Below are 16,384 nucleotides of genomic sequence, written 5' to 3'. Positions count from 1 at the left end.
AGAAGCTCGTCAAAGGTAAGGCATGAATTATATCTTTATTTCTGCGTTTTGTGTCGCGCCGGGAGGCTTGAAATATGATGGTCTGTGTTTGTGTGCTTGGTTGCTATCCTCAGATATTAGCATCGTTTGCTTTCCCCGTAAAGCATTTCTGAAATCTGACACGTTGGCTGGATTCACAACAAGTGTAGCTTTAATTTGGTATATTGCATGTGTGATTTCATGAAAGTTACATTTTTATAGTAATTTATTTGAATTTGGCGCTCTGCATTTTCACTGGATGCTAGCGTCCCACATATCCCAGAGAGGTTAACAAACACGCCCCCATAAAGAAAATAAGAATTAAAAACAGGTTCAGCCCCTGGTTCGACCATGATCTTGCCGAGTTACTCCACATAAAGAATTGCATTTGGCGAAAGGCTCGTCACACGTATACTCAAGCGGACTGGCTCTCGTTCAGGCAAATGAGAAATAAGTGCACTCAGGGAATCCGGAAGGCCAAAGTTAGTTACTTTAAGGAACAGTTATCTCTCTGTGGGTCTAACCCCAAGAAGGTCTGGGAAACGGTTAAAGACCTGGAGAATAAACCCCCCTCATCACAGCTGCTTATGTCCCTTAATGTTGATGTGGTTGTTACTGACACACAGGAGTGGCTTCGGGACAAGTCTCTGAATGTCCTTGAGTGGCCCAGCCAGAGCCCAGACTTGAACCCGATCGAACATCTCTGGAGAGACTTGAAAATAGCTGTGCAGCGACGCTCCCCATCCAACCTGACAGAGCTTGAGAGGATCTGCAGAGAAGAATGGGAGAAACTCCCCAAATACAGGTGTGCCAAGCTTGTAACGTCAAACCCAAGAAGATTTGAGGCCGTAATCGCTGCCAAAGGTACTTCAACAAAGTACTGAGTAAAGGGTCTGAATACTTATGTGAAAACAGTTTATTTTTTTATTTTTAATACATTTGCAAAAATGTCTAAAAGCCTGTTTTTGCTTTGTCATTATGGGGTATAGTGTAGATTGATAAGGGAAAAAAACAAAATGTAGAAGAAGTCAAAGGGTCTGAATACTTTCCGAATGCACTGTATTTAGAAGAAATCAATTAAAGGTTGTAGTTTGTTTCTTCATCAAATATTTGTCAGCTATCAAATATTATTTGGTTTTCTGAGAGGTATTCAAAATATTTGAAAGTATTATTTGGTTTTCTGAGACCTGTATTTGAATATCAAAGAAAAAAGGTTACCTTTTACAATGCCCTCCACTAATATTGGCGACCTTGGTAAATATTAGCAAAAAGGGCTGTGCAAAAAATGTCTTTGCTGTTGGTCTTTCATTGAAAATATTCACAAAAATCCAACCTGCCACACATTTGAGAAAAATATCGGTTTTATGATAATACATTTTCTTCTTTTCAATTATTTTACTTCAATTAAAAGGTTACATTTTTGTGAATATTTTAAATGAAAAACCAAGTAGATAAACATTAAAGGATGCCAATATTAGTGGAGGGTACTGTAGTTTTAACTAAACTCTATTCGACTACCTTGAGAATTTGAAAACTATTTTCTGCCCAGGTCTGATTTATTGGAACCTTTTCCACCTGGTGGGACCATTTAACTACAGGTGGGACCATTTAACTACAGGCGGGACCATTTAACTACAGGCGGGACCATTAAACTACAGGCGGAACCATTAAACTACAGGCGGGACCATTAAACTACAGGCGGGACCATTAAACTACAGGCGGGACCATTAAACTACAGGCGGGACCATTAAACTACAGGCGGGAACATTAAACTACAGGCGGGACCATTAAACTACAGGCGGGACCATTTAACTACAGGCGGGACCATTTAACTACAGGCGGGACCATTTAACTACAGGCGGGACCATTAAACTACAGGCGGGACCATTAAACTACAGGCGGGACCATTTAACTACAGGCGGGACCATTTAACTACAGGCGGGAACATTTAACTACAGGTGGGACCATTTAACTACAGGCGGGACCATTAAACTACAGGCGGGACCATTAAACTACAGGCGGGACCATTAAACTACAGGCGGGACCATTTCACTACAGGCGGGACCATTTCACTACAGGTGGGACCATTTCACTACAGGTGGGACCATTTCACTACAGGTGGGACCATTTAACTACAGGTGGGACCATTTCATTACAGGTGGGACCATTTCACTACAGGTGGGACCATTTCACTACAGGTGGGACCATTTCACTACAGGTGGGTCAGACTAGATGAGGGACTGACCTTGATGAGCATGAACCTCTGCATAGGCTCGTACCACTGTAGCAGGACTATCCCAGACTGCAGCGCTCCACACAGGTACTTATGGCCCGTATAGGGGTTCCTCACTGTGAGAGGGGAGAGAGATTTGTGATTACTGTAAATAATGCATGCACTCAATACACTGTAAGTTACTTTAAATCACAGTGTCTGCGAAGTGGCATATATATACCGAGTAGACAAAACATTAAGAACACCTGCTCTTTCCATGACATAGACTGACTAGGTGAATCCAGGTGAAAGCTATGATCCCTTATTGATGTCACCTGTTTAATCCACTTCAATCGGTGTAGATGAAGGGGAGGAGGCAGGTTAAAGAAGAATTTTAAAGCCTTGAGACATGGATTGTGTATGTGTGCCTTTCAGAGACAAGACAAAATATTAAAGTGCCTTTGAACAAACAAGGCATGGTAGGTGCCAGGCGCGCCGGTTTGTGTCAAGAACTGCAACGCTGCTGGGTTTTTATCACACTCAACAGTTTCCTGTGTGTATCAAGAACAGTCCACCACCCAAAGGACATCCAGACAACTTGACACAACTGTGAGAAGCATTGGAGTCAACATGGGCCAGCATCCCAGTGGAACGCTTTCGACACCTTGTAGAGTCCCTGCCCCGATGAATTGAGGCTGTTCTGAGGACGCAACTCAATATTAGGAAGGTGTTCTTAATGTTTTGTACACTCAGTGTATACAGTGGCAAGAAAAAAAGTGTGAGAACCCTTTGGAATTACCTGAATTTCTGCATAAATTGGTCTTAAAATTTGATCTGATCATCTTAGTCACAACAATAGACAAACACAGTGTGCTAAAACTAATAACACACAAATTATTGTACTTTTCTTGTCTATATTGAATACATAATTTAAACATTCACACTGCAGGGTTAGAAAAAGTATGTGAACCCCTAGGCTAATGACTTCTCCAAAAGCTAATTGGAGTCAGGAGTCAGCTAACCTGGAGTCAGGAGTCAGCTAACCTGGAGTCCAATCAATGAGACGAGATTGGAGATGTTGGTTAGAGCTGCCTTGCCCTATAAAAAAACACTCACAAAAGTTTGGTATTCACAAGAAGCATTGCCTAATGTGAACCATGCCTCGAACAAAAGAGATCTCAGAAGACCTAAGATGAAGAATTGTTGACTTGCATAAAGCTGGAAAGGGTTACAAAAGTATCTCTAAAAGCCTTGATGTTCATCAGTCCACGGTAAGACAAATGGTCTATAAATGGAGAAAGTTCAGCACTGTTGCTACTATCCCTAGGAGTGGCCGTCCTGCAAAGATGACTGCAACAGCACAGCGCAGAATGCTCAATGAGGTTAAGAAGAATCCTAGAGTGTCAGCTAAAGACTTACAGAAATCTCTGGAACATGCTAACATCTCTGTTGACGAGTCTACGATACGTAAAACACTAAACAAGAATGGTGTTCATGGGAGGACACCACGGAAGAAGACACAGCTGTCCAAAAAAAACATTCAGTCTGAAGTTTGCAAAAGAGCACCTGGATGTTCCACAGCGAAACTGGCAAAATATTCTGTGGACAGATGAAACTAAAGTTGTGTTGTTTGGAAGGAACACAACAGTTGAAGTGGGAAGTTTACATACACCTTAGCCAACTACATTTAAACTCAGATTTTCACAATTCCTGACATTTAATCCGAGTAAAAAGGTCTTAGGCCAGTTAGGATCACCACTTTATATTAAGAATATGAAATGTCAGAATAATAGTAGAGAGAATGATTTATTTCAACTTTCATATCTTTCATCACATTCCCAGTGGATCAGAAGTTTACATACACTCAATTAGTATTTGGTAGCATTGCCTTTAAATTGTTTAGCTTGGGTCAAATGCTTCCCACAATAAGTTGGGTGAATTTTGACCCATTCCTCCTGACAGAGATGGTGTAACTGAGTCATGTTTGTAGGCCTCCTTGATCGCACACACTTTTTCAGTTCTGCCCACAAATTTTCTATAGGATTGAGGTCAGGGCTTTGTGATGGCCACTCCAATACCTTGACTTTGTTGTCCTGAAGCCATTTTGCCACAACTTTGGAAGTATGCTTGGGGTCATTGTCCATTTGGAAGACCCATTTGCGACCAAGCTTTAACTTCCTGACTGATGTCTTGAGATGTTGCTTCAATTATCCACATAATTTTCCTACCTCATGACGCCATCTATTTTGTGAAGTGCACCAGTCCCTCCTGCAGCAAAGCACCCCCACAACATGATACTGCCACCCCCGTGCATCACGGTTGGGATGGTGTTCTTCGGCTTGCAAGCCTCCCCCTTTTTCCTCCAAACAGAACGATGGTCATTATGGCCAAACAGTTCTATTTTTGTTTCATCAGAACAGAAAAGTACGATCTTTGTCCCCATGTGCAGTTGCAAACCGTAGTCTGACTGTGGCGGTTTTGGAGCAGTGGCTTCTTCCTTGCTGAGCGGCCTTTCAGGTTATGTCGATATAGGACTCGTTTTACTGTGGATACAGATACTTTTGTACCTGTTTCCTCCAGCATCTTCACATGGTCCTTTGCTGTTGTTCTGGGATTGATTTGCACTTTTCGCACCAAAGTACGTTCATCTCTAGGAGACAGAATGCGTCTCCTTCCTGAGCAGTATGGCAGCTGCATGGTCCCATGGTGTTTATACTTGCGTACTATTGTTTGTACAGATGAATGTGGTACCTTCAGGCGTTTGGAAATTGCTCCCAAGGATGAACCAGACTTGTGGAGGTCTACAATTGTTTTTCTGAGGTCTTGGCTGATTTCTTTTGATTTTTCCATGATGTCAAGCAAAGAGGCACTGAGTTTGAAGGTAGGCCTTGAAATACATCCACAGGTACACCTCCAATTGACTCAAATTATGTCAATTAGCCTATCATAAGCCATGACATCATTCTAAAGCCATGACATCATTTTCTGGAATTTTTCAAGCTGTTTAAAAGGCACAGTCAACTTAGTGTATGTAAACTTCTGACCCACTGAAATTGTGATACAGTGAATTATAAGTGAAATAATCTGTCTGTAAACAATTGTTGAAGAAATTACTTGTGTCATGCACAAAGTAGATGTCCTAACCGACTTGCCAAAACTATAGTTTGTTAACAAGAAATGTGTGGAGTGGTTGAAAAACAAGTTTCAATGACTCCAGCCTAAGTGTAGGTAAGTTTACTTCTGACTTCAACTGTATTTGTGGAGAAAAAAAGGCACAGCACACCAACATCAAAACCTCATCCCAACTGTAAAGTATGGTGGAGGGAGCATCATGGTTTGGGGCTGCTTTGCTGCCTCAGGGCCTGGACAGCTTGCTATCATCGACGGAAAAATGAGTTCCCAAGTTTATCAAGACAATTTGCAGGAGAATGTAAGGTTACCTGTCCGCCAATTGAAGCTCAACAGAAGTTGAGTGACGCAACAGGACAACGACTCAAAACACAGAAGTCAACAACAGAATGGCTTCAACAGAAGAAAATACGCCTTCTGGAGTGGCCCAGTCAGAGTCCTGACCTCAACCTGATTGAGATGCTGTGGCCTGACCTCAAGAGAACAGTTCACACCAGACATCCCAACAATATTGCTGAACTGAAACAGTTTTGTAAAGAGGAATGGTCCTAAATTCCTCCTGACCGTTGAGCAGGTCTGATCCACAACTACAGAAAACGTTTGGTTGAGGTTATTGCTGCCAAAGGAGGGTCAACCAGTTATTAAATCCAGGAGTTCACATACTTTACCCACCCTGCACTGTGACTGTTTACACGGAATGTTCAATAAAGACATGAAAACGTATAATTGTTTGTGTGTTATTAGTTTAAGCAGACTGTGTTTGTCTAGTGTTGTGACCTAGATGAAGACCAGATCAAATGTTATGACCAATCTATGCAGAAATCCAGGTAATTCCAAAAGGGATTCTTGCCACTGTATTATTATAAAAGACAAAAGGACACGGTAGGTCAAAGGATAGGAGAGGTAACAGCATGGGTTCTCTCACTTTTAATAAGACGGGGAGTTTCTGGTCTAGTCTAAACTGACCACAGGTAACAAGAACAAGTGGTTGAAGGGTACAGCTGCTCTAGGAACTAGACAGTGGTTGAGGGGTACAGCTGCTCTAGGAACTAGACAGTGGTTGAGGGGGTACAGCTGCTCTAGGAACTAGACAGTGGTTGAGGGGGTACAGCTGCTCTAGGAACTAGTGGTTGAGGGGGTACAGCTGCTCTAGGAACTAGTGGTTGAGGGGTACAGCTGCTCTAGGAACTAGTGGTTGAGGGGTACAGCTGCTCTAGGAACTAGACAGTGGTTGAGGGGTACAGCTGCTCTAGGAACTAGACAGTGGTTGAGGGGTACAGCTGCTCTAGGAACTAGACAGTGGTTGAGGGGTACAGCTGCTCTAGGAACTAGACAGTGGTTGAGGGGTACAGCTGCTCTAGGAACTAGACAGTGGTTGAGGGGTACAGCTGCTCTAGGAACTAGACAGTGGTTGAGGGGTACAGCTGCTCTAGGAACTAGACAGTGGTTGAGGGGTACAGCTGCTCTAGGAACTAGACAGTGGTTGAGGGGTACAGCTGCTCTAGGAACTAGTGGTTGAGGGGTACAGCTGCTCTAGGAACTAGTGGTTGAGGGGTACAGCTGCTCTAGGAACTAGTGGTTGAGGGGTACAGCTGCTCTAGGAACTAGACAGTGGTTGAGGGGTACAGCTGCTCTAGGAACTAGACAGTGGTTGAGGGGTACAGCTGCTCTAGGAACTAGACAGTGGTTGAGGGGTACAGCTGCTCTAGGAACTAGACAGTGGTTGAGGGGTACAGCTGCTCTAGGAACTAGACAGTGGTTGAGGGGTACAGCTGCTCTAGGAACTAGACAGTGGTTGAGGGGTACAGCTGCTCTAGGAACTAGACAGTGGTTGAGGGGTACAGCTGCTCTAGGAACTAGACAGTGGTTGAGGGGTACAGCTGCTCTAGGAACTAGACAGTGGTTGAGGGGTACAGCTGCTCTAGGAACTAGACAGTGGTTGAGGGGTACAGCTGCTCTAGGAACTAGACAGTGGTTGAGGGGTACAGCTGCTCTAGGAACTAGACAGTGGTTGAGGGGTACAGCTGCTCTAGGAACTAGACAGTGGTTGAGGGGTACAGCTGCTCTAGGAACTAGTGGTTGAGGGGTACAGCTGCTCTAGGAACTAGTGGTTGAGGGGTACAGCTGCTCTAGGAACTAGACAGTGGTTGAGGGGTACAGCTGCTCTAGGAACTAGACAGTGGTTGAGGGGTACAGCTGCTCTGGGAACTAGACAGTGGTTGAGGGGTACAGCTGCTCTGGGAACTAGACAGTGGTTGAGGGGTACAGCTGCTCTAGGAACTAGTGGTTGAGGGGTACAGCTGCTCTAGGAACTAGACAGTGGTTGAGGGGTACAGCTGCTCTAGGAACTAGACAGTGGTTGAGGGGTACAGCTGCTCTAGGAACTAGACAGTGGTTGAGGGGTACAGCTGCTCTAGGAACTAGACAGTGGTTGAGGGGTACAGCTGCTCTAGGAACTAGACAGTGGTTGAGGGGTACAGCTGCTCTAGGAACTAGTGGTTGAGGGGTACAGCTGCTTTAGGAACTAGTGGTTGAGGGGTACAGCTGCTCTAGGAACTAGTGGTTGAGGGGTACAGCTGCTCTAGGAACTAGACAGTGGTTGAGGGGTACAGCTGCTCTAGGAACTAGACAGTGGTTGAGGGGTACAGCTGCTCTAGGAACTAGACAGTGGTTGAGGGGTACAGCTGCTCTAGGAACTAGTGGTTGAGGGGTACAGCTGCTCTAGGAACTAGACAGTGGTTGAGGGGTACAGCTGCTCTAGGAACTAGACAGTGGTTGAGGGGTACAGCTGCTCTAGGAACTAGTGGTTGAGGGGTACAGCTGCTCTAGGAACTAGACAGTGGTTGAGGGGTACAGCTGCTCTAGGAACTAGTGGTTGAGGGGTACAGCTGCTCTAGGAACTAGTGGTTGAGGGGTACAGCTGCTCTAGGAACTAGACAGTGGTTGAGGGGTACAGCTGCTCTAGGAACTAGACAGTGGTTGAGGGGTACAGCTGCTCTAGGAACTAGTGGTTGAGGGGTACAGCTGCTCTAGGAACTAGTGGTTGAGGGGTACAGCTGCTCTAGGAACTAGACAGTGGTTGAGGGGTACAGCTGCTCTAGGAACTAGTGGTTGAGGGGTACAGCTGCTCTAGGAACTAGTGGTTGAGGGGTACAGCTGCTCTAGGAACTAGTGGTTGAGGGGTACAGCTGCTCTAGGAACTAGACAGTGGTTGAGGGGTACAGCTGCTCTAGGAACTAGTGGTTGAGGGGTACAGCTGCTCTAGGAACTAGACAGTGGTTGAGGGGTACAGCTGCTCTAGGAACTAGACAGTGGTTGAGGGGTACAGCTGCTCTAGGAACTAGACAGTGGTTGAGGGGTACAGCTGCTCTAGGAACTAGACAGTGGTTGAAGGGTACAGCTGCTCTAGGAACTAGACAGTGGTTGAGGGGTACAGCTGCTCTAGGAACTAGACAGTGGTTGAAGGGTACAGCTGCTTTATGAACTAGACAGTGGTTGAGGGGTACAGCTGCTCTAGGAACTAGACAGTGGTTGAGGGGTACAGCTGCTCTAGGAACTAGACAGTGGTTGAAGGGTACAGCTGCTCTAGGAACTAGACAGTGGTTGAGGGGTACAGCTGCTCTAGGAACTAGACAGTGGTTGAAGGGTACAGCTGCTCTAGGAACTAGACAGTGGTTGAGGGGTACAGCTGCTCTAGGAACTAGACAGTGGTTGAAGGGTACAGCTGCTCTAGGAACTAGACAGTGGTTGAGGGGTACAGCTGCTCTAGGAACTAGACAGTGGTTGAGGGGTACAGCTGCTCTAGGAACTAGACAGTGGTTGAGGGGTACAGCTGCTCTAGGAACTAGACAGTGGTTGAGGGGGTACAGCTGCTCTAGGAACTAGTGGTTGAGGGGTACAGCTGCTCTAGGAACTAGACAGTGGTTGAGGGGTACAGCTGCTCTAGGAACTAGACAGTGGTTGAAGGGTACAGCTGCTCTAGGAACTAGACAGTGGTTGAAGGGTACAGCTGCTTTATGAACTAGACAGTGGTTGAAGGGTACAGCTGCTCTAGGAACTAGACAGTGGTTGAGGGGTACAGCTGCTCTAGGAACTAGACAGTGGTTGAGGGGTACAGCTGCTCTAGGAACTAGACAGTGGTTGAGGGGTACAGCTGCTCTAGGAACTAGTGGTTGAGGGGTACAGCTGCTCTAGGAACTAGACAGTGGTTGAGGGGTACAGCTGCTCTAGGAACTAGACAGTGGTTGAGGGGTACAGCTGCTCTAGGAACTAGACAGTGGTTGAGGGGTACAGCTGCTCTAGGAACTAGACAGTGGTTGAAGGGTACAGCTGCTCTAGGAACTAGACAGTGGTTGAGGGGTACAGCTGCTCTAGGAACTAGACAGTGGTTGAAGGGTACAGCTGCTTTATGAACTAGACAGTGGTTGAGGGGTACAGCTGCTCTAGGAACTAGACAGTGGTTGAGGGGTACAGCTGCTCTAGGAACTAGACAGTGGTTGAAGGGTACAGCTGCTCTAGGAACTAGACAGTGGTTGAGGGGTACAGCTGCTCTAGGAACTAGACAGTGGTTGAAGGGTACAGCTGCTCTAGGAACTAGACAGTGGTTGAGGGGTACAGCTGCTCTAGGAACTAGACAGTGGTTGAAGGGTACAGCTGCTCTAGGAACTAGACAGTGGTTGAAGGGTACAGCTGCTCTAGGAACTAGACAGTGGTTGAGGGGTACAGCTGCTCTAGGAACTAGACAGTGGTTGAGGGGTACAGCTGCTCTAGGAACTAGTGGTTGAGGGGTACAGCTGCTCTAGGAACTAGTGGTTGAGGGGTACAGCTGCTCTAGGAACTAGTGGTTGAGGGGTACAGCTGCTCTAGGAACTAGACAGTGGTTGAGGGGTACAGCTGCTCTAGGAACTAGACAGTGGTTGAGGGGTACAGCTGCTCTAGGAACTAGTGGTTGAGGGGTACAGCTGCTCTAGGAACTAGTGGTTGAGGGGTACAGCTGCTCTAGGAACTAGTGGTTGAGGGGTACAGCTGCTCTAGGAACTAGACAGTGGTTGAGGGGTACAGCTGCTCTAGGAACTAGACAGTGGTTGAGGGGTACAGCTGCTCTAGGAACTAGTGGTTGAGGGGTACAGCTGCTCTAGGAACTAGTGGTTGAGGGGTACAGCTGCTCTAGGAACTAGACAGTGGTTGAGGGGTACAGCTGCTCTAGGAACTAGACAGTGGTTGAGGGGTACAGCTGCTCTAGGAACTAGTGGTTGAGGGGTACAGCTGCTCTAGGAACTAGTGGTTGAGGGGTACAGCTGCTCTAGGAACTAGACAGTGGTTGAGGGGTACAGCTGCTCTAGGAACTAGTGGTTGAGGGGTACAGCTGCTCTAGGAACTAGTGGTTGAGGGGTACAGCTGCTCTAGGAACTAGTGGTTGAGGGGTACAGCTGCTCTAGGAACTAGACAGTGGTTGAGGGGTACAGCTGCTCTAGGAACTAGTGGTTGAGGGGTACAGCTGCTCTAGGAACTAGACAGTGGTTGAGGGGTACAGCTGCTCTAGGAACTAGACAGTGGTTGAGGGGTACAGCTGCTCTAGGAACTAGACAGTGGTTGAGGGGTACAGCTGCTCTAGGAACTAGACAGTGGTTGAGGGGTACAGCTGCTCTAGGAACTAGACAGTGGTTGAAGGGTACAGCTGCTCTAGGAACTAGACAGTGGTTGAGGGGTACAGCTGCTCTAGGAACTAGACAGTGGTTGAAGGGTACAGCTGCTTTATGAACTAGACAGTGGTTGAGGGGTACAGCTGCTCTAGGAACTAGACAGTGGTTGAGGGGTACAGCTGCTCTAGGAACTAGACAGTGGTTGAAGGGTACAGCTGCTCTAGGAACTAGACAGTGGTTGAGGGGTACAGCTGCTCTAGGAACTAGACAGTGGTTGAAGGGTACAGCTGCTCTAGGAACTAGACAGTGGTTGAGGGGTACAGCTGCTCTAGGAACTAGACAGTGGTTGAAGGGTACAGCTGCTCTAGGAACTAGACAGTGGTTGAGGGGTACAGCTGCTCTAGGAACTAGACAGTGGTTGAGGGGTACAGCTGCTCTAGGAACTAGACAGTGGTTGAGGGGTACAGCTGCTCTAGGAACTAGACAGTGGTTGAGGGGGTACAGCTGCTCTAGGAACTAGTGGTTGAGGGGTACAGCTGCTCTAGGAACTAGACAGTGGTTGAGGGGTACAGCTGCTCTAGGAACTAGACAGTGGTTGAAGGGTACAGCTGCTCTAGGAACTAGACAGTGGTTGAAGGGTACAGCTGCTTTATGAACTAGACAGTGGTTGAAGGGTACAGCTGCTCTAGGAACTAGACAGTGGTTGAGGGGTACAGCTGCTCTAGGAACTAGACAGTGGTTGAGGGGTACAGCTGCTCTAGGAACTAGACAGTGGTTGAGGGGTACAGCTGCTCTAGGAACTAGTGGTTGAGGGGTACAGCTGCTCTAGGAACTAGACAGTGGTTGAGGGGTACAGCTGCTCTAGGAACTAGACAGTGGTTGAGGGGTACAGCTGCTCTAGGAACTAGACAGTGGTTGAGGGGTACAGCTGCTCTAGGAACTAGACAGTGGTTGAAGGGTACAGCTGCTCTAGGAACTAGACAGTGGTTGAGGGGTACAGCTGCTCTAGGAACTAGACAGTGGTTGAAGGGTACAGCTGCTTTATGAACTAGACAGTGGTTGAGGGGTACAGCTGCTCTAGGAACTAGACAGTGGTTGAGGGGTACAGCTGCTCTAGGAACTAGACAGTGGTTGAAGGGTACAGCTGCTCTAGGAACTAGACAGTGGTTGAGGGGTACAGCTGCTCTAGGAACTAGACAGTGGTTGAAGGGTACAGCTGCTCTAGGAACTAGACAGTGGTTGAGGGGTACAGCTGCTCTAGGAACTAGACAGTGGTTGAAGGGTACAGCTGCTCTAGGAACTAGACAGTGGTTGAGGGGTACAGCTGCTCTAGGAACTAGACAGTGGTTGAGGGGTACAGCTGCTCTAGGAACTAGACAGTGGTTGAGGGGGTACAGCTGCTCTAGGAACTAGTGGTTGAGGGGTACAGCTGCTCTAGGAACTAGACAGTGGTTGAGGGGTACAGCTGCTCTAGGAACTAGACAGTGGTTGAAGGGTACAGCTGCTCTAGGAACTAGACAGTGGTTGAAGGGTACAGCTGCTCTAGGAACTAGACAGTGGTTGAGGGGTACAGCTGCTCTAGGAACTAGACAGTGGTTGAGGGGTACAGCTGCTCTAGGAACTAGTGGTTGAGGGGTACAGCTGCTCTAGGAACTAGTGGTTGAGGGGTACAGCTGCTCTAGGAACTAGACAGTGGTTGAGGGGTACAGCTGCTCTAGGAACTAGACAGTGGTTGAGGGGTACAGCTGCTCTAGGAACTAGACAGTGGTTGAGGGGTACAGCTGCTCTAGGAACTAGTGGTTGAGGGGTACAGCTGCTCTAGGAACTAGTGGTTGAGGGGTACAGCTGCTCTAGGAACTAGACAGTGGTTGAGGGGTACAGCTGCTCTAGGAACTAGACAGTGGTTGAGGGGTACAGCTGCTCTAGGAACTAGTGGTTGAGGGGTACAGCTGCTCTAGGAACTAGACAGTGGTTGAGGGGTACAGCTGCTCTAGGAACTAGTGGTTGAGGGGTACAGCTGCTCTAGGAACTAGTGGTTGAGGGGTACAGCTGCTCTAGGAACTAGACAGTGGTTGAGGGGTACAGCTGCTCTAGGAACTAGACAGTGGTTGAGGGGTACAGCTGCTCTAGGAACTAGTGGTTGAGGGGTACAGCTGCTCTAGGAACTAGTGGTTGAGGGGTACAGCTGCTCTAGGAACTAGACAGTGGTTGAGGGGTACAGCTGCTCTAGGAACTAGTGGTTGAGGGGTACAGCTGCTCTAGGAACTAGTGGTTGAGGGGTACAGCTGCTCTAGGAACTAGTGGTTGAGGGGTACAGCTGCTCTAGGAACTAGACAGTGGTTGAGGGGTACAGCTGCTCTAGGAACTAGTGGTTGAGGGGTACAGCTGCTCTAGGAACTAGACAGTGGTTGAGGGGTACAGCTGCTCTAGGAACTAGACAGTGGTTGAGGGGTACAGCTGCTCTAGGAACTAGACAGTGGTTGAGGGGTACAGCTGCTCTAGGAACTAGACAGTGGTTGAAGGGTACAGCTGCTCTAGGAACTAGACAGTGGTTGAGGGGTACAGCTGCTCTAGGAACTAGACAGTGGTTGAAGGGTACAGCTGCTTTATGAACTAGACAGTGGTTGAGGGGTACAGCTGCTCTAGGAACTAGACAGTGGTTGAGGGGTACAGCTGCTCTAGGAACTAGACAGTGGTTGAAGGGTACAGCTGCTCTAGGAACTAGACAGTGGTTGAGGGGTACAGCTGCTCTAGGAACTAGACAGTGGTTGAAGGGTACAGCTGCTCTAGGAACTAGACAGTGGTTGAGGGGTACAGCTGCTCTAGGAACTAGACAGTGGTTGAAGGGTACAGCTGCTCTAGGAACTAGACAGTGGTTGAGGGGTACAGCTGCTCTAGGAACTAGACAGTGGTTGAGGGGTACAGCTGCTCTAGGAACTAGACAGTGGTTGAGGGGTACAGCTGCTCTAGGAACTAGTGGTTGAGGGGGTACAGCTGCTCTAGGAACTAGTGGTTGAGGGGTACAGCTGCTCTAGGAACTAGACAGTGGTTGAGGGGTACAGCTGCTCTAGGAACTAGACAGTGGTTGAAGGGTACAGCTGCTCTAGGAACTAGACAGTGGTTGAAGGGTACAGCTGCTTTATGAACTAGACAGTGGTTGAAGGGTACAGCTGCTCTAGGAACTAGACAGTGGTTGAGGGGTACAGCTGCTCTAGGAACTAGACAGTGGTTGAGGGGTACAGCTGCTCTAGGAACTAGACAGTGGTTGAGGGGTACAGCTGCTCTAGGAACTAGTGGTTGAGGGGTACAGCTGCTCTAGGAACTAGACAGTGGTTGAGGGGTACAGCTGCTCTAGGAACTAGACAGTGGTTGAGGGGTACAGCTGCTCTAGGAACTAGACAGTGGTTGAGGGGTACAGCTGCTCTAGGAACTAGACAGTGGTTGAAGGGTACAGCTGCTCTAGGAACTAGACAGTGGTTGAGGGGTACAGCTGCTCTAGGAACTAGACAGTGGTTGAAGGGTACAGCTGCTTTATGAACTAGACAGTGGTTGAGGGGTACAGCTGCTCTAGGAACTAGACAGTGGTTGAGGGGTACAGCTGCTCTAGGAACTAGACAGTGGTTGAAGGGTACAGCTGCTCTAGGAACTAGACAGTGGTTGAGGGGTACAGCTGCTCTAGGAACTAGACAGTGGTTGAAGGGTACAGCTGCTCTAGGAACTAGACAGTGGTTGAGGGGTACAGCTGCTCTAGGAACTAGACAGTGGTTGAAGGGTACAGCTGCTCTAGGAACTAGACAGTGGTTGAGGGGTACAGCTGCTCTAGGAACTAGACAGTGGTTGAGGGGTACAGCTGCTCTAGGAACTAGACAGTGGTTGAGGGGGTACAGCTGCTCTAGGAACTAGTGGTTGAGGGGTACAGCTGCTCTAGGAACTAGACAGTGGTTGAGGGGTACAGCTGCTCTAGGAACTAGACAGTGGTTGAAGGGTACAGCTGCTCTAGGAACTAGACAGTGGTTGAAGGGTACAGCTGCTTTATGAACTAGACAGTGGTTGAAGGGTACAGCTGCTCTAGGAACTAGACAGTGGTTGAGGGGTACAGCTGCTCTAGGAACTAGACAGTGGTTGAGGGGTACAGCTGCTCTAGGAACTAGACAGTGGTTGAGGGGTACAGCTGCTCTAGGAACTAGACAGTGGTTGAGGGGTACAGCTGCTCTAGGAACTAGACAGTGGTTGAGGGGTACAGCTGCTCTAGGAACTAGACAGTGGTTGAGGGGTACAGCTGCTCTAGGAACTAGTGGTTGAGGGGTACAGCTGCTCTAGGAACTAGTGGTTGAGGGGTACAGCTGCTCTAGGAACTAGACAGTGGTTGAGGGGTACAGCTGCTCTAGGAACTAGACAGTGGTTGAGGGGTACAGCTGCTCTAGGAACTAGACAGTGGTTGAGGGGTACAGCTGCTCTAGGAACTAGACAGTGGTTGAGGGGTACAGCTGCTCTAGTATAGTAAACGTACCAATGCAGCACTTGTGACAGCCCTTTGTGTCCGGGATCTTGGTTGTCAAGGCAAACCTCCTGCAGAGAGAAAACAGCCAGTCAGTCTAGAACAACACACAGTCAATATGGTGATTGGAGAGGGGTGTGGTGGACTGTAGAAATAGAACGACTAGACTGGGAACATCCCCCCCCCAGACCACAGGAATTTGACTGTAGGCTCATGTCCGTTGTATTATTTCTATAATTTTAGTGGTGATCTGTAAGGTGAAGAGAAAAGGTCTCTCTCAGCAGGGATCCAATAGATTAGGTCTCTCTCTCTCACTGGGATCCAATATAATAGGTCCCTCTCTCTCACCAGGGATCCAATATAACAGGTCCCTCTCTCTCACCAGGGATCCAATAGAATAGGTCTCTCTCTCTCACCGGGGATCCAATAGAATAGGTCTCTCTCTCTCACCAGGGATCCAATAGAATATAACAGGTCCCTCTCTCTCACCAGGGATTCAATAGAACAGGTCCCTCTCTCTCTCCAGGGATCCAATATAATAGGTCCCTCTCTCTCTCCAGGGATCCAATATAATAGGTCCCTCTCTCTCTCCAGGGATCCAATATAATAGGTCCCTCTCTCTCACCAGGGATCCAATAGAATAGGTATCTCTCTCTCACCAGGGATCCAATATAATAGGTCCCTCCCTCTCACCAGGGATCCAATATAATAGGTCCCTCTCTCTCACCAGGGATCCAAAAGAATAGGTATCTCTCTCTCACCAGGGATCCAATAGAATAGGTCCCTCTCTCTCACCAGGGATCCAATATAATAGGTCCCTCTCTCTCACCAGGGATCCAATAGAATAGGTCCCTCCCTCTCACCAGGGATCCAATAAAAACAGGT

The 16,384-nt window shown here is 47.9% G+C and overlaps 1 protein-coding gene across 1 annotated transcript in view; it reads right to left on the bottom strand.

Moving 5' to 3' along the window:
• Positions 1-16,384, bottom strand: part of map4k5 (mitogen-activated protein kinase kinase kinase kinase 5) — a 110,867-nt gene that overhangs the window by 15,951 nt on the left and 78,532 nt on the right. The window contains exons 27-28 of the mRNA XM_071366817.1: positions 15,512-15,570; positions 2,264-2,367 (exon numbers count right to left, since the gene is read on the bottom strand). Coding sequence (XP_071222918.1) covers positions 2,264-2,367; positions 15,512-15,570 — 163 coding nt within the window. The remainder of the gene's footprint in view (positions 1-2,263; positions 2,368-15,511; positions 15,571-16,384) is intronic.

Source organism: Salvelinus alpinus, chromosome 25 (genome assembly GCF_045679555.1).
Source record: "Salvelinus alpinus chromosome 25, SLU_Salpinus.1, whole genome shotgun sequence".
NCBI classification, from domain to species: Eukaryota; Metazoa; Chordata; class Actinopteri; order Salmoniformes; family Salmonidae; genus Salvelinus; species Salvelinus alpinus.
This window is presented reverse-complemented; position numbering and strand designations above follow the sequence as displayed.